The 17,340-nt window shown below is 41.8% G+C and overlaps 1 protein-coding gene across 1 annotated transcript in view; it reads right to left on the reverse strand.

Annotated features, from left to right (window-relative positions):
- The window catches only part of mrpl23 (mitochondrial ribosomal protein L23), a 36,370-nt gene extending 24,200 nt beyond the window's left edge, over positions 1 to 12,170 (reverse strand). Inside the window, exons 1-3 of the mRNA XM_041939529.1 lie at positions 12,058 to 12,170; positions 10,786 to 10,908; positions 302 to 384 (exon numbers count right to left, since the gene is read on the reverse strand). Of these exons, the coding sequence (XP_041795463.1) occupies positions 302 to 384; positions 10,786 to 10,908; positions 12,058 to 12,077 (226 nt within the window). The 5' untranslated portion in view covers positions 12,078 to 12,170. The remainder of the gene's footprint in view (positions 1 to 301; positions 385 to 10,785; positions 10,909 to 12,057) is intronic.
- Positions 12,171 to 17,340: the final 5,170 nt, after the last annotated feature.

The following is a 17,340-nucleotide window of genomic DNA, read 5'->3' on the forward strand; positions in this document are numbered from 1 at the left end:
CCCGATGACTATTGAAGTCAATCGTGGTGGTGAAATAAGACATGCTGTGATTAGTTGGCATCATATATGAAGCCTTGCCAATCACCCGACCAAGACACAGCAACAGTTTATGGCACTGTGATCGTTAGGTCTGACACGGTGACCATCATCAAAGACAAAGAAAATGGTGTAGTCTGTTTGCTCTCATTATCTGAGGAAGTGAAGAACCAGTGGATTAACTTGATGGAAATGCTTCCGCTTCAAGTTCTATAAACATGATAGTTCTCTGTATGTGCTTGTGCAAAGCAGAGAGGACACTCACCAAATTGTATCCTGGTACGGACTGCTCCAACAGGGACGTTATAGATCTTCTCCAGGTAGTTTTTTACGTCATACTTGGTCATTCTGTCCAGACATGTCCAGAGCAGGACAGAGAAGAGAAAAACACAAATAGGAAGAAAGAAGGAGAGAAAGTAGAACAGGGGTTATGAAAGGCATCCAGCATCCGTGTTCGCATGTGGTAAGGAGTGGTTTTAACGCGTGTGAGGCGAAAGGGAGTGAGGGAGGATGTCTGAAGTTGCAGTCCTGCACTTGCAGTGTTACATGCTGGATCACTGTCTATCAAATAACACTATATTCACTTAACTGACATTGAAATGATATAGCCCGTTTCCACACTGCATTCCCATAAGCTCTGCTGTTGTATTACCTACTGTAACGGACAGGACACACCCCTATGTACCCATAGTCAGCTTTTATTCTCTGGACCATAAAGTGGAAAGAAGAGAAATGTGAGTGGCAGTGTTCATCCAATTATCTGTCTGCATGTATTGATCGCGCCCGGTGAAATCCTACACAGGAAGTGGGCCTGGCATGAACGGATCCGGTGGGCCAGCCCAGCGAAGCTAGCCCACTGGGCAGCATTTGGAACAGATTTCTCCGACCAGAGGAAGAAAGGCTTTTAATGGCTAATCAATCTAGCCAATTGGATTACCCTGGTAGAGAGCACTTCCCAAATGCGTCTGACAAAGTGCTTAATAGCGACGCTGTGGTCTGGCATGAGTGCCTCGCATATGGCGTCTTCTATCACCTCATACGTCTTTCAGAGTAAACTGCAAAATACCTTGAGCTGTTGTTACGATATTAGGTGAGGCAAACATTTGCATGAGAAAATCCCATCTGTGAACACAAAGACTCTTTGTACCTAAGAATGATGTAATATATGTTTCCATGCTGTACAAACAATTGCCTTTTCCTCTATAATACGCTAAATTTTGGCAATGCTGACACTGATGTAGCCCTAGAACACTTCCATTTGACCTACTAAGTTCTGTTTATCGAGAGAGGTAAGCTTGCATTTACAATACTTCAGTAACTATTTCCACATTTGATTCCACCATAACAGAAAGCAGGATGGTTTGATGTGGCGACTCTTGATTATGTTAGGTTTTTTCTACTAAACACTAACTTCGGGCAGCTGCCTTTGAGAGACAAGAGAACTAAGCACTCACTGAGCTCTCCCTCTCAGAGCCAGTACTCTTCCAGGACCACTCAGGGTGTTAGGGTGGTGGAGTTTCTGCATCACTGTGTAAAGAAAGGTGTAAACAAACTTGTTAAGGCCTATTTAAGCCTATTTGTCTCCCTTTACCCAGTGTAGAGGCAAGAGATGTGTTTCCAAAGATGTGGCATGCAGATGCGCCTTTCTGCTCCATTTGCACCCACCTCTCTCCATAACCCCCGTCTCACAGTGTGTGTGCCAGAGGGCAGTGAAGCAGAGCAGAGTGGCCGGGGTACTTGAGATCAAGAGAGGAAGAAAGAGAGAGTGATTGCACTAAGAGACGGGTTTTCCTAGAAAGCAGGGGCAGGGAACTGGAAAAGAGGAAAGTGGCTTGGAGACTGCAAGGTCCCCTCTGGATCATTAACAGTGGGAACACTGATCCTGATTAATGAGGAACCTTTCCCAATCTAAATCCATCTGCTTTTACCACCCCAATTATCCAGTCACCACTACCATACAGATAGCATGTGTGACGCATAAACAAGCACAGTCATTTCTGTTACTCTGCACAAGATGCAGGTACACGTTCATATATGCTATTGCTGAAAAAGTAAATACACCAAGCTAAAACAGTGACAAAAAGAAAATCAAGAACACACGACAACTTAAAGATTAATCATTTAGCAATATCAGGGTCAAAAGAAAAAATCAACAAATATAAAATATTGTACACACACACACACACACACACACACACACACACACACACACACACACACACACACACACACACACACACACACACACACACACACACACACACACACACACACACACACACACACACGATTTACAGGGGTTAGATTACATTTTCCCTGACCTGAGTCAATACATGACCATTTCAGTTACAAACTGGAATCCAGCCTGAGATAAAGCCGTGGGCAGAAAGCTGAGAAGAAAATGTCAAGTTAAGCGTGTACATACAGTAAACAAGGCTAAACTTAGACAAAGGGCGTGGTGTCTCCAATAGTGATGCAGGCAGCATCTGATCATCATCCCAGTATAAACACTCATCTGACTCCACAAGCTAACCTTTCACACTTCTGCCTCGCAGGAAAAATGAAAACCTGTCTTCAGCAACTGCCAAAGCTAAAGGCATCGTTCCTCAGCAACTGGTATATATTTATACTCAAACACACATGCTACAAAGATTCCTCACCCAAGATGATGAAAGAACTCCAAACACAAAACCTAGAAGGGCATCGGATGACGCAGACGATGGATTAGGTTCAATTATGGTCCGTTGTTGCCAAGCAGTTTTAAAAGAGGCTCACTGGCATCATTGTCAGAAAACAATTTAAAAAGTTATATTGTTCTGCACTGTTGAAGGGGAGGTGTAGAAGGGAGATATAAGACCAAAATCTGAAATCAAGTGGTGCTAAAAGAAACAGGTCTCTGAAGGTGTGAAGAAACGGATGAAGAAACAGGGTGAACTTGATGCCTTTGCTTCCTTCTGCTGTGACGTAGTGTGTGACAATATAGAAGATGCGTCAATCTGCAGATAAACCCGCACACCACCGTCAGTTGCTCTCAAACATTATACTTCATCTGCAATGAATCCACATGCTCCTGGATATTTCCTATTCTTAAATGTGGGCTAACTCACACTGAGCCAAAGAGATTGTGAGTATCAGTTCCAGTAGTTTAAGGCGGCCCATTTACACCTGTGCCCCGAAAGCATATGTGAGAAGTAGGTGAAAGGGCACAGTTTGAAAAGCGCAAGACAGGACAGAGGCAGCTTTGACAGTCTCTGACAATAAAGACAGTCAATGTATTCTGAAAGCTCAGAGATTACAACATGCCACTTGTCCATTAATGTGCTAGTGCTAAAAGAACATCTGCCAGGTGAATGGGTAATGCCTCTGTTGTACATAAAGGATGCCCTCTACAGCCACCCATTCACAATGATCTTCAACCACAAATATACACAACAAATATTGACTGAAACACTGAGGTTCAGCAGATCTGGTTTTTTGGCTGAATGATGTCTGTAGATGCTGAAACCCCTCTTTATAACTGATGTTAAAGAAAACAAGAAATTGGGAAATTCTAGTGGTCCAAGTACCACTAAACCACAACATGCCCAGTTTTAACCCAGCTGAGTACCTATCTTGCATGTCACCCCCCCCCTCTCTCCCTCTCTCTATGTCTCCTGTCTATTGCCATGGCAAACTATTAAATAAAAGCAAGAAGCACAGCAGTCAATCATTAAAACAATTTAAAGAAAATACTGCATTTAGTTTTACATTTTGTTTCCTTTATCTCCTGGCTGGAGAAAATGGAAGACATTGTATACTTGTGAATAAATAATTATTCTGCAGTAAGGATTATGATTAATAATCACAGTACTAACTATAAGTATGTTTATGAAGTATGTCACTCTACATGTACTGCTTTGACTCAAAAAAACCCCAGAGAGAGTAGAATGTAGTGGGCACAACCCTCAATTAGATAAATCATTCTTAAGGGAAAAAAAGACTTCATTAAAATCTCTATGTATGCAGACGACTCAGCAATATATATGGCAGCATCCTCAACAGATGACTTTGTTAATGTAAAAACAAAGGGAACTGCAGTTAGTAGTGGAATTGGTTATAAATACAGTGCATACAGGAAGTCAACATACCCTTTCAAGATTTCCATATTTTGATTTTGTTATGTTTCAGACTCGTCTACATACATAATATTCCACAACGTCAAAACAAAAACAACTTTTTGGACTGTTATTGTTAATTTATTATAAATAAGACTGAAACATCCAATTTATTTATTTATTTTAAGTATTCAGACCTTTCACTTCACACTTGGTTAAAGCACTATGTACAGTGGAATGGAGTGGAGTGGAGTGGAAGAATCATTCAACATCAACCAGGTTGGACGGGGAGCGCCGGTGTTCAGCCATTTTCAGTTCTCTCTAGAGATGATCAAGTGCGCTCAGGTCCAGACTCTACCTGGGCCAATCCAGGGACTTTGAGAGGCTTCGCGAAACCACTCCTGTTTTCTTATGCGTATGCGTACGGGTTGTTGTCTTGCTGTAAACCTAAGAATGGGTATCATACTATGTGTTGAGCACCTGGCTGTTGAGAGCAAAAGGTTTGTCAGTATTTTGTTTGTTATTGTTATTAATATTACGTGATTTTAGAACATCCTTTTTGTAGTTTGCTAAGTTGGAGGTTGAGTGTCTGCAAGCTAGCAAGGATCAGTTGGAGAGTTAGACTATTTCAGCAAGGGATGCCACACTATTTTCTTCATTTATAATGCTATTTTTGTTATTCTGTGGTCTTTTTCTTTCCTTTTTTAATTTTTTCCAGTCTGCTCTGGTGGCTGGTTGATGTTTGATTGTAGCAACCTGACGAGTGCATGCAGGGGTGCCACCAAGGGGCCAGGGGGGCCACGGCCACCCTGATACAATTACTTTTAGGAAACTCCAGCGGGCTGTCATGTGCCTTTAAGTGAGGAATGGCTTCCGTCTGGCCACACAACCATAAAGGCCTGATTGGTGGAGTGCTGCAATGATGGCTGTCCTACTGTAAAATTCACCTCCACAAAGGAACTCTGGATCTCATTCATGGTGACCATTGGTTTCTAAGTTACCTGTCTGGCCAAGGCTCTTTGTCTCCGACTGCTCAGTTTGGCTGTGCGGCCAGATCTAAGAAGACTATTGGTGGTTCCAAACATCTTCCATTTGAGAAGGCACTTGAGTCACCATGGTCTTGGGCACTTTCAATGCTGCAGAAATCTTCTTGTATCCTTCCTCAGATCTGTGCCTTGACACAACCCTGTCTTGCAGGTCTACAGACAATTCTCTTGACCTCATGGTTTGCTTTTCATTCTGACATACACCATCAACTGTGAGACTTTACGTAACAGGTGTGTGCCTTTCCCAATTGGGTCAATGATTGCAATTAGGTACAGGTGGACTCTAATAAGTTATAGAAGCATCTCATTACATAACATAAACTTGAAAGGGTTTGAAAACTTGGCATATGCGCTGTACCAAAAATCATCCTTCATGTCATAGTCAATTTAGAACAGACTCTCTATAGACACTTCATACCAAGAATATTACGAATGAAGAAGTACATGGGACCAAACTTTAGGTGATAATAATCTGCTATCCAGTTTTGTACCTTAAATAGGTTAATAAAATGTGTAACATGAGAAAAGATCTCTCAATTATCACATTTTAGCCCAGCATATTTGCAAAATACATTAGTTCACTCAACTATGACATGAAATTTCTCACCAGTGTACATTATCCACAAAAATAGCAAAGCCAGGTTCAAAGTCTCACTCAAACAAAACGTCCTGAGGCATTAGTTATCTTTGATTTGATAACGTAATCAAATGTGTATGTATGCTATTGCTGTACTCAGTGTATTGCTGCCACCTGCAGGTTTGACCCATAATGACCTATTTTCACGGAGAGGAGAAAATATACTGATGTTGAGCCTTTTATCAGATTAACAACAGACATTTGGTTTAGTGGCAGTAAAGTGGGCAATTGAATAAATGTTATGTGAAAAACTATGTTTGTCTGGTAGTTTAGTTTCTTCTTCTGGTAGAATTAGCGGTCATCATAGTGAGTCATGTTTCAAAAATGGTGTGTGTACTCCACTGTATAAACTGAATGCCGTGCCACAGTACTAGTAAATTAGTAATCGCTATAACAACATTTGATCTAAAGAATGGGGGTGTTGCTGTTGTCATGTCCTTCTTGTTTTAAAATGAACATTACTTTGTATAGGGATGATTCAGTGACCATCGTGTTTCTTGTGGCTACCATGAATCCTCCTTGGAAAGGTTGCTTGTTTTAGCAACTTGACTTGGCAAACCACTGGAAAGCTTTTTATGTGGCTCCTTGTTTGATAGAAACTGGGCTACATTTGGGCTTTTTATGGTGCCTTTTTGGTAGGCAGATCATCTTTAAGTATTACAGAGGAATGGAAAAGAAGAGTAGCAGACACATATAGAAGAGATGAAGAGTGGCAGGCGACAGGCACTCACAGCAGTTTAGAAGAACCTCAATCCTTCAACACATCATCAACTAGCTGGCCTCTTATTCCTGTATGTAAGCTACAAGAATGATGCTCGCAAAACCCCGATTAAAGCTGACATGGATGTTGATTTTTTTGACAGAATCTGCTGTCCGAATTTCTTTTTGCATCAGCAAATACTGCAAAATTATATAACGGTACACGAGGAAAACATCATGATGACGTACATGCTAAACACCAGAAAAATGCATTCGCACAGACAAACAGCATACATAAGCAGGTTGTCATCGTTGCTGACTGAAAGACAGGACAACTTTAAACTACAAACTGTGGTCTCAAAAGAGGACCTCTGACATGTTAACGTTGTGTCTCCTAATAAGTCTCTCAGATTGTACTTTATGTGTAACCTTCATTAAACACAATGTAGGGTAAACATCCAAGGCACACCAAACAGTCCATACACACAAACACGCAGACACACACACACACAACATCAAAGTACATTGTGTCAGAGCGGCTTAGTGGTGAGAATGAAACAGGAGAGTTGTTTTCTGCGCAGATGAAAGGCAAAAGAAAGCCGCTCCTCATTGTAAGTCTGCCCCATTGTCAGGTTGGAGTCGAGATATGCACACTCACTACTTTAACCCTCCCATCTACACAGACAATACATGCACAGAAGTTGCTCAACACTAAGTATCAAGATCATAATAGCAGACTTTGTTTAGAGGGAAAGCCATTGAGGAACCTGAGACTTAGGGGGAGAAGAGACAGTTGAGAAGTTGAGAGTATAAGAGCAGCGTGTGAAGGATTAGATATATTGTTCGGGTTTTTGGTCTGACAATAGAACAGAAATAGATCAAAGACCAGGTCACCAGGAGTCACTAAACTCCTTACAGAGAGAAAGGTCAGTGCAGACTCGACAGCTAGTTACAATCCTCTACTGGCCGGCTAAATGACTTCCTATGACATAAACTGAGGTTAATTAGCGTGAAAAATAACACAGTTTCCAACTTCAGCCCCGTGCTTATAAAGTGGAACAGGGGAACAGAAACACATAACATTGTTTAACCCAACAGGTTCTGAACAGTTGTAGGAAAGACATTGACAGCTGCTCTGTAGCAGGGTCAGTGTGCTACTGTCAGATTATACTGAGACAACCACAGCATGGTCTGGTTTCATAATTATTAGACAGCATCGTAGCATGAAATGTGACTGAGTAGTAAGTGAACACAACGTTCAGCATTGTGATCTTTTCTTGAGTGTCAGCACTGGCCGCTAGCCATGCCAGGTGAGGTCCAAGAGGTGTGTGTGTGGGTGTCACCTAGAAATTTGATGATGTTCCTTGTGGAGGAGAGAGGAAATACTAACATAGCACAAAAGGTTTGAGAACAATCAAAAAGACAAAGAAATATTTCCCTCCAGCAGGTAGAAAGAGAATTACACGAACACATGCCAGGTGTCTCAAACAACAAGTGCCAAAGAGGGATTGGTTTTGGATGCGTTGCAAAGCGTTTAAGAAAAGCACAATAAATAACTGAGCCTCGGGTGGGACAGAGGGAGAGGACAGAGAAAGACATGCGCAGATCATAGCAAGTGAGCGATACTGCAAACAAGCAAGACAGCTAAAAAAAAAAGCAAGCGAGAACAAGACAGACAATCACGGATATCTAGCTCCCAGGTGTCATTGAGATAAAGGCCACCTTGTGTTATTGCCCTGAGAACGCCAACATTACCACTTCTCATTAACAGCTGCTCGGCACCACAACTTACCCAAGCTAACACCGCCTACCCTCGAGAGTCATAACTACAACAGCTTTCACTGCCGTAGTGACTCAAACTCATCAATAAGCTGGGAGTGGGAGTGATATTTGGTTTCTGTCACTGTCTCTACATGTGTGTCCATTTACTACATTGTGTGTATGTAAAGTAAAAAATAACAGTGTTTCAAGCGCACACTGAGGCCCCAGCAGCATATCAATCAGCCATGCACCTCTCCCAGGCATCAAAGACTCCAAGAAAAAAAAACCTTACACACCCTTATAAACACACACAAAACCCTGCACTTACCCACTTTTGTGCATATATACACAAAGACACACACCATTCTCACAAACTGACTCGCCCACACTGACAACCATGCGTGCGCACACACGCACACGCACGCACGCACGCACGCACGCACGCACGCACACACACAGACACAGACACAGACACAGACACACGTACACACACATACACACAATTACATAAGCACCCTAGGAGTTTGGCAGAGAAGAGGCAAAAATCAGAGTGGGAGGCCAGGCACCTGGATGAACAGATTATGGTCTAAACCCCACCAGAGACACATAGATGATCTGCCTCAAACTTCAATTTTTCTCCCTAATGTGGGCTCTGGCCCTCTCATCGCCTGAGGAGTACTGCTAACCTCAGTGACCTTGGCTCGCGGAGGTAGTCAAAATCAACTCATCACTACTAAGTGTTGACTGGCAAGGACCTCCTGTTGCATTTTATGAAAGAATCCATGTTGTCCAAGCTCACCAAATTGTCTAGTCGTCAGACAAAAAACAACACAGCAAGATTAGGAGGCAAGAGAGCTGTGTTATATATAACATACTTCATTGAACATGAGTTTTGGAGAATGATCGAGAGCAGTTTGTTTTCTGCGTCGATATTAACACTGGCTCCTTTCGGTGACTAATGTTTGACGTTGCACTGTCTACAACAGCACACTACAGTGCCAAACAAAAGTATGTTTGACCTCACCTCCTGCTGCCAAGGTCAGCCTTTCACAAGTCATCACTGCAACTGAGCTCATTAAAGACAGCCATAAGGTGGTAAGAACTGTCTATACTGTAGAGCACTCACACCTACGACTTCTGTTCTTGAGGCTGTCATGCCACCTGGTGGCCATGTTGCACAACCCACACTGCATAATACAGGTCTAGAAACAGTACTACAGTGCCAGTAAAAACAAATTGTTGCAGCCTAAAATGTGAAACATATGTTCATTATATAATAGGTCTGAATGACGCTAAACTACGACTATAGTCTAACAAAAGCAAAAACCTAAAATAACTTTGATGCCAAAGAAAATAACTGATTTTGTAGTCTCATAATAGAAAATTTACAACATATACAGGGCATCGGTTGGTTATACTTCTACTCCTAAGAAGCACTATAAATTTTGCTGCAACAGCTGATATAGGCACAAACAACCTCTGAAACAATTCATAGGCTGCAAATTATGCGGAGCTGTGATTGTGGTCGTAGCAGTTTTAGGAGAACAGATGTACTGTAGTATGTAATGTATGGCTCTATGGAGACTGGAAAAAGACCTTGTGAAACAAGCAATACACTAATAGTGCATATTGTTCTTACTCAAAAATAAACATCTATTAACCTTTGTGCAAGAAGTTGCTGAACCCTAAGGAGGTATCAAATGTAGGCATCATCTCTTTCTAAAAAAAAAAGAAAATTGCTCAAATTTAGCCAGTTTAATTCTGCACAGACACACAGACTGCATTAGCCAGTGTACTGAGTTTAGTCATAACTTTATAAGCATTATTTGTGGTACAATCTACCTACCTGAGGAAGGAGTAATAAACTAAGGAAATGGGTGCATGAACATACATATTTCCTACATCACATAAAATCGGACTTCCAAAGCTACAAAATACAGTTGAAATGACTCTAACTTAACATTATTCAGCCACTACACCTCACCCTATACATTCCATCTATGTGCGCGTGAAACATATGTTGAACGGCATATGAGAAACTGGCTATTTCCCACCATTTCAGAAAGGCTTCATGATGCTAGTAGTTCTGAAACAATTACTGGCCTGACTGAGTAGTCAATTGACAAACAATTTAAATAATGAAATTATTTAAGTCATGGGGAAATTTCATGGACATTTTTGACTATATGTTTAATTGTATGTCATTCATCAGTCATTCATCACTCATCAGTCAGTGAAAAAGTGAGGCGATTTAGCAGTCACTTCTAAAAACGAAATCTTTAATGGCGAGCAACAATAAACTTATTGGTGGCATTAACACTACTGCCCAAAGTTTCTTCGAAACAGGAACCACCTCTCAATTGCCTTTCCTTACAGTAATCCTTTTGACTGAGATACTACACAGACTGGCAGCTGATAATATGGGATTACATAGCAGTAGAATACTCAGCCTTTGCATTTCTTTTATGCATCTCTACACGATGATGGGGAAGACCTGAAAGTATAAACTTACTCCATTGGGATGCGAAACTGGGCAGTGTCAGGAGGCTGCTCTTTTCCCGGCCTCACCAGTGTCAGGAACCAGTTGGGTCTGAAGATCCTCAGCTGAGGGTTACCCAGCTGGTAGAGAGGGTATCTGAGAGGAGAGGGGAAACTGTTATCATCTACAGTATCATTCTCATTCAACAGCAGTATTTCCTATAATCACACTAACAACTGGGAAGATATTGAAGCTGCACAAGTATCATGTATAATTGCGTGGTGCAATTTTAGTTTCATTTGCTATTGCAGATTATTGTCAAAAGTATATAAAGGCAAAGATTAAAAAAAGATGGCTTTCAAAAGAGAGCTGCGTAATGAAAAGCCACAGGATGTGATCAGTGTTTGTAGTTTACTACATCCAAACCACAGTTTGCGTCTTGATGTGTCCTCTGCCATTGCAGGTGTAGGAAAGTATCTGGGTCTAGCTAAATGCTCCAATATGAGTGACCTTTTTTACTGAAATCAGAATATGCTGTTCCACTATTTGCTTGTTTATAACCCGTCTCACGTCACTGTTGTGATGATGCAGTGTTCCCAGTTATAAGCAATTCATTTGGTGATTATAAAGTTGAATTACCTAATATAAATGATAGCTATATCTACAAAAAGTCACAATAAACTGGAATTATCCTATAACCCTGTGTTGGAGAAACTAAGCAGTAAAAACTCTTTCATACCATCTCCTAAGACTTCAATATATATAGCGAAAGAAAACAATGACATTGACAGACAGGCATAAATGCTGTGTAAACACACACACCCTCCATCTCTCGACTTTGGTTGAATCCCTCCAATTATATCCAGATGAAGTATATGACTATGGCCATTTGTGACTACCTTCACTCTCTACAGACCATTACAACCTGGGTTTCATAGTAGCCCACAAAGTTACTGTACTGCGAAATTAGCTGGATGTTAACGGCAGTTTGTTTTTAGCTTAGCAGGCTAATGCTGGCTACGTTCTTATTGTGTAACATCATTTTGGATTCACAATTGAGTTAAAGATTTCAAGACTGACTAAAGCGCATCGACAAAGTGTAAAATAGGTTACAACTACGTGTGTGGATAGGTAGCTACATTCAGACATACAAGGAAGCTGGGAGCCTTAGACATGCTAACGTTAGCTGGGTTTGCTAGCTCACCAAACTGCCAGAAAAGCGGACTAACTAAGATTTAATCTCTATTTGAAGTGTCCTTTCGTATTTTTATGCCTAGAAACAAAAAGACAACAATTGTCACTTACAGTAGTCTTGTTACTGGCATCCCTGGAACGATTCGTTGTGACACATAAGATATCAGCTAGTTGTTTTGTAGTCTTTTCAAGGTTGACAAATGCTACACGTGCATTGATGTACTTCCGGGATAACTCGCACGGCGCAGGCGCACTGGAATTGGTTCGTGCCCTTGAAGACAGCTTCATCCTGAAGGTCTGCAGCATGGATGTACTAATGGTTATAATAATATAATAATTAGAATACGAACTCATTATGCAGTGTCGGTATTTATAAAAGAGTTAGAGATCTCTTTAGACCTGTTCAGATTCAAGTACACTGGACCTTGGCATCCATTTGATTCAAACTAACTAATCAGTACACACAATTGTAGTTTTCGGTAATAATATCCCAGTGAGTAGTGTTTTATTAATATTAAGACAAGTCAAATCAAATAAATCTGCTAAATGTTTCCCACACACGTTAATTGCTCAGCATTTTTTCAGAATTGGACAAAGACTTGAATCTTAGGTGAACTCACATGTTTTATGTGAGATGTGAGTTATTATTATATTATTATATTTTCTTGTTAGTACAGTTTCGTTATTAATTCTGCAATTTTACTTTAACCTTGTAATTTGAGGGAAGCAGACATGCAAATAGACTCATATCCTCATTACAATTGGATTGATAAAGAAGTAGATATTCATAAAATAGAATGTAAGGCAATAATGAAACCTCAGTCCCTTATTATAATTAATATTAACTTGAAACTTGTCAGTTATGTATCAGAAAATAGGTGAACTTCCCTGAGTGCTATAATTTTCCCATAAATACATGTTTAGAACAGGTGCTTTCATCTCCTCCTTGGATAACAGCAGAGTTCATGTTTTTGCTTTCCATTGGCAATGTCACTGCTGAGTATTTTCACAGGGCACATCCTGTATGACAAGACAGCAGCAGAGGGAGACCTCGTCCCATGTCTCCCCCAGACCCTGTGCCCTGGAGCCTGACCTCACACCCACTACATGTGCCTGCAGCAGGGGTAAGAATGATTGAAGGCCCCCTGAGTGGAACATGAGTCCCTGGCTCAGCTGGTTCAGACCTGGCAGGAAATGGACCACACCGACAGCCCACACTATGCCAGGGAGGGAAGTTTCCATCAGTTAAGATGCCATGGAGTGTGTGTATGTGTGTGTGGTGGGTGCTGGAGTTAGGCAGTTAGGCATTTGATTATTATGCAGTTGTTGTTCTAATGTTTACCAGTTGGCACAGGCATTTATCACAATATATCAGAATGCCCTGCCATCCGTACAGTTATCCAGTTGAGCCTTTGACCTGAAGAAGAAGAATATGTTCACTGCCATCAGTTCATTGGTTGTTTACTTGTTTGTTGCTTTGGAAGTGGTTCATCTGACAGCTGATACGAGAATGTACTGGAGATTCATAAAGGTGGTGAGGCAGAGGTGGGAAGGTTTCTTTCAAAACATATACTGTAATGTGCACTGACCACTGCATATTACAACATTAGATTGTTCAATGAAATAAATTATTAATCATTAATCAATAACTCTAAAATCCATGATACAACATTCATACAGAGTGAAGGCCGTAATGTGTCAATATTGTGTTATCATTTATGCATGGCATTAGAGAAGTGGTTTGTGATTTAATGGTTGCTGGTTCAAATCCTGCACAAACCAGAAATATCCTTTCCCCTTTTTTCATAAGCCTGCAGCATGTGAACATGCAAACTTGTCTGTTTCCTAATACTGAAAGTAATTCAGGACTTTTCCACTCCAGAACAACTGCAGGTGTTGGCATCCAAAGCTCCAAAGGGCTTGTAGCAAATTCACGATACATGATGAATTTGCAATAAGGCCAGCTTATTCATCACTGCCCCCATGCCCCAGACTGTCAGGGGCCACAAGTGCCCCAGCTTCACTGTGTGGCAATAAATGGTGATTTTATCAACTGATCAATATAATTAATATGAAATGGAAAGGCAAAAGGACTTAATGTAACTAATGCATTTTGTGCATTAGGCATTTTGTGCTATTATGACATAGCTGGTATGACAAGAAATGAGGGCAGAGAGATAAGGAACGACAGGCTGACTGGATATGAGGCGGGTATGTCGTCATAGTCAACGCTTTAAACCCCAGCACTTGCATTCTACCTGATCTTGAGATTCTGCCTTGTGAAGTGCTTGTGCTAATCTATTTGTAATAGCTTTAATATCACAGTTGATATTGCCCTTTATCGGGCTCTGACTATGTAAATGTAGCTATGTGCTTGTGATGACATGGTGTGTGAAATGGCGTCTTTTTAATGCATCTACACATTAATAGGTATCGCACATACATTAGCAAACAGCCAAACATGATTTTATTCCTTTGTTTGTAAGAATGATCATTTAGAAGAGGAAAAGTGCTTTATTATTTCCATGTGTGGTGGATTATCCATCCTTTATATTGACCTTGCAGAGATTGATTTCCATATTCCTACGACGCTTGCCTCTACCTCTGCCTCAGACCTGCAGCCTGCTTTGGGTGCAGCAGCAATAGCTGCACTCATTACCTCAGTCAGCATGCCAATGTTTAGCAAGGCTCCATCCAGTGCAGACCAGGCCAGGTCTAAGGGGAGCAGAGGGGGCCGGCAACATGAACCGGCGCAACCTTCAGCCAAAGGTCTGGTCTCACACTGTTGTCCAACTCTGCCATTTATAGATGCGATTCAAGCCTGTTTGTTAATGCACATGGTTGGGCTCTTTAATGGAAAATAAAAGTTAACTATATGATCTAATTTCACTGGTTGCCATAAGAATACAAACCTGATTAATGAGGTTTTATTGCTTTTCAAACGACTGGGGAAAAAGCCTGCGAGAGCTCTGCTGCTCTCATTACTTTTTAAATTTGCTCTTTGTGAAAATGAATGTTGCTTTTTTTTTTTTTCTTATGGTTCAGTTTTTGCAGAAGTCATATTCTGGTTAATGGCTTGGCTGCTTAGCTGCCTGGCCTTTATAACTACAGTGCTTAGTGTGTGGCACGCACACATACACCGAGCCTCGCACACACGTATGCTGCACGCGTAAATTACACCGACACACGGCTGGACAGGTAAGCTTAATTTTGAATTCCATCAGCGATCAATTATTACTATTTTTAATTCAGACGCTCAACTATTACCGCAGTATATTTCTAACTAAATGAGACTTGACTCACACCACTGTTGTGTGTGTGTGTGAGAGAGAGAGAGAGAGAGAAAGAGAGAGAGAGAGTCAGAGAGACTTGGAATGAAGGTTCAGGTCTGGGGCAGTGGAAAGTGGCTGTTTGTGTCACAGTGCAAAAGGGAAGAAAGTAAGGGAGGAGGAGGGAGTGCTCTAACAGCAGAGGTGGATAGACGGAAACAGTTCGGTCTACAGTGGGATTGTCCCGCCAAGAGCGGGCGCTGGGGCCGCATGGAAACTTTCCCCCTCTGACTCTCAGGCAGCCGGAGGAGAAGTTGTCGGTATTGAATATCCTCGAGAAGAAAAAAGGGAAACAGTAAATTGAAGATCCAGACGTGAAGATGGAAAAGTCTGTCAGTCGAAGAGAATAGTTCTGCATGTAATGCTGTTTTAGCGCTTCCCTCTGAATCCACTTCATCCTGATGACTTGAATCGTTTAGTTGCTGAGTTGAGCTTTTCTATCATACTTAATGTGCAAAACAGCTAATCCAAAGATTGTATCAACAGGGGCAGAAGCATAGAGCTGCAGAGAAGTGGCTGGAGAGCTGGTAGCTGCAGGAACATGAGCGAACACGGAGAGAGCAATGAGTAAGAGAACTTTCAGTCCAGATCTACTCCAGCAGTGGCCTGTCAATCTGCTATCACAGGCGAGGCTCATACACATTGGCCGTATGTGTGTGACTCTATGTGTGTTATGTACCACATTCAGAGATGAGGCAGAACTGTGCCGGGGGAGCCAATTATCATTTTTGGCAGCAGTTGTTGAGAAAACCATTTTCATCCCCTGTTGACAATCTGTAGCAGATGTTTCGTAGATACAAGTCTGTGGGCCTCAGTGGCTTGATATCTATCAGGGTCACTGAACAAGTCAGCGGATTGGTCAATCCATCACTTTGGTCAAGACTGAAATATCTGAACAGCTACTGCGCGGATTGCCATGAATTTTGGTGCAGACATTCCTGAAACCCAGAGGATGAATCTTACTGACAAGGTGATGCCTGACTTTTCATTTAGCATCATTATCTGGTCAAAATTTCAGTATGTCCAATTGGCTACTTAAGGCTATGACCACATATCTGCAAAACCAATGACATTCCCATTAGCCTCAGCTATACTTCATGTTCAGTGCTAGTAACTAAATTTTAGAATGCCAACATGCTAAAGTAAGATGGTGAACGTAGTAAACAAAAGCCTGCTACACATTAGCATGTTAGCATTGTCTGAATAGCCTGAATGAAAAGTCCACTTAACACACTAAACATAAACCACTAGCCACTCCACCCCACAGCTAATTAAACCCTTTACCCTGTGCCATCAACACTAAATGAGTGGTCAGAGGTAGTGGCCAGTTCAGGTCAGATTCCTCTGTTTTTTCATGTCCCATGTTCACACTCTCGGAGGGAGCGGGTGCATGCCGTGCAGCAGTCCTCTGCCTATTAATAGCAGTGAGGGATGGAGTTGGGGGCAATCTGGATGGCGTGTAAATTTAGACCCTCCCCCCTGGATGTTCCGTTGATGTCATGAGCCTGACCTCCGACCCAGGAGCCTGGCTGCCACAAGGCCCACGTTGAACTTGAATTTCACAAGTCAGAATGCAGGCGTGCACAAACGCATGCAAGCACCTAATTCATCTACAGCTAATGTACATGCACAGAAATGCACTTCTAAAATGTGACATCTGAGCTGGCAAAGAGCTTCATACTGCACATATCACCAATGACGCTCAGTGATGCATTCACTTCTGCCCCCTTCTGTCGAGGAAGTTTCACCACAAAGTCACACACAAACGCATGCTGATTTCCAGAGATTTTGAAATCGGCTGCAGTTGGAGTGGAGCGATTAGGTAGAGTGCTCACACAGGTTCCCACAGCCTTATCCAGTGTCTCTGCCCCTGCCAGAGTTATGCGATGGATCGGGAGAGGGGGGCTGACATGCATAAACGGGGACAGGGGCAACTGATCTTCAAGGTATGTCAGCCGGCACTCTTGGGATATCTTGTGCACCATGGAAGACCTTATCTTGCAAACATAACAACATTGTTCAAGCCATGATTGCTTTTGTCTTATTTTTTGGTCCGATAAAGGTG

Source organism: Chelmon rostratus, chromosome 6, assembly GCF_017976325.1.
Source record: "Chelmon rostratus isolate fCheRos1 chromosome 6, fCheRos1.pri, whole genome shotgun sequence".
In the NCBI taxonomy this organism is placed as follows: Eukaryota; Metazoa; Chordata; class Actinopteri; order Chaetodontiformes; family Chaetodontidae; genus Chelmon; species Chelmon rostratus.